Source organism: Perkinsus marinus, assembly GCF_000006405.1.
Source record: "Perkinsus marinus ATCC 50983 genomic scaffold scf_1104296943382, whole genome shotgun sequence".
Taxonomy (NCBI): Eukaryota; Perkinsozoa; order Perkinsida; family Perkinsidae; genus Perkinsus; species Perkinsus marinus.
The window spans coordinates 1-1,012 of NW_003211870.1; the positions used below are offsets into that span (position 1 = coordinate 1).

General features: G+C 46.4%; 1 protein-coding gene across 1 annotated transcript; it reads right to left on the reverse strand.

Moving 5' to 3' along the window:
• Window positions 1–168: 168 nt before the first annotated feature.
• On the reverse strand, window positions 169–948 carry Pmar_PMAR027708 (casein kinase, putative; the record flags this gene model as incomplete). The annotated part of the gene is made up of 4 exons (XM_002781206.1): window positions 169–215; window positions 322–422; window positions 561–687; window positions 838–948. Coding segments are annotated over 4 exons (386 nt in total), but the record flags the coding sequence as incomplete, so codon positions are not given.
• Window positions 949–1,012: the final 64 nt, after the last annotated feature.

Consider the following 1,012-nt stretch of genomic DNA (forward strand, 5'->3'; position numbering starts at 1 on the left):
ATGTATAGCGAATATCTTGACGTTGATACAACTTGATGTATATTAAACGAAGTTTGATGGCGTGCCTCTGGAGCTCCCAGTTATTACCCCCCGCCGATGCCATACCAGTGCCGTCTTCTCTGAAATGAGGAGAAGCTAGACATCGAGATGAACGAGTCGAGAGCTCACCTTGTACGGGGTTGTGCCAATCGATGATCCGAACGACGCTTATCAGCCTGAGAAGTGAAAATCGCAGTAGAAGTTGAGGGGAAAATTTGTCAAGAACGAGCTCACTGGAAACGTAATTGCGTCAAAGTGAGATTTCAAGTCGAGTGAAACTACCATGGTATCCTGGTTAATTATCCTCTGCCCGTGGGCCATCCCTCGAGAGTTCCCAGAGTAGATCAACTGTGCCCAGTCGAACATTCCATCATTTTGGAATCCTGACAGGTAAGAATATCAACAAGCACAAGTTCGAACACATCAGAAGACAGGGAAACTACCACGACTAAGGTTGACGAACCAGGCGAAATGACCAGGTAGTGGAAACAAAACCGATCTCGCGCTGTTAAGTATACTACCTTCACGCATGAACAAATCCTTGAACAACCTCCGAAGATATGCATAGTCCGGTCTATCCTCAAACCGTAATGCTCTGCAATAGTTCAGATATGTCGCGAACTCTGCAGGGTAACCTCTCGTCAACACCTGAGCAACGTCAACTCTTCCTGTTCAAACGCTCAACTAGCGTTATGTCACAACCGAGCAGGCAGCGACCTATACTATGGCGTAGACATTCCCAGTAATCAGGGAAAAATCTCAAAGATCCTTTTCCCCAATCCGCAAGCTCCCCATTACTTCAACCGGAGTAGACATTTTCTTTTCCATGATTTTGTGATACTTCTCCTGCTTAGTATTTGCCTTTATACCTTGCCACGGCAGTGAGCCACGATTGAAGTACATGAGGACCTATAAAACCCCCATGCCTCTACCCCGCACAAGTTCGATTCCGCCAGACGTCATTACATATCCT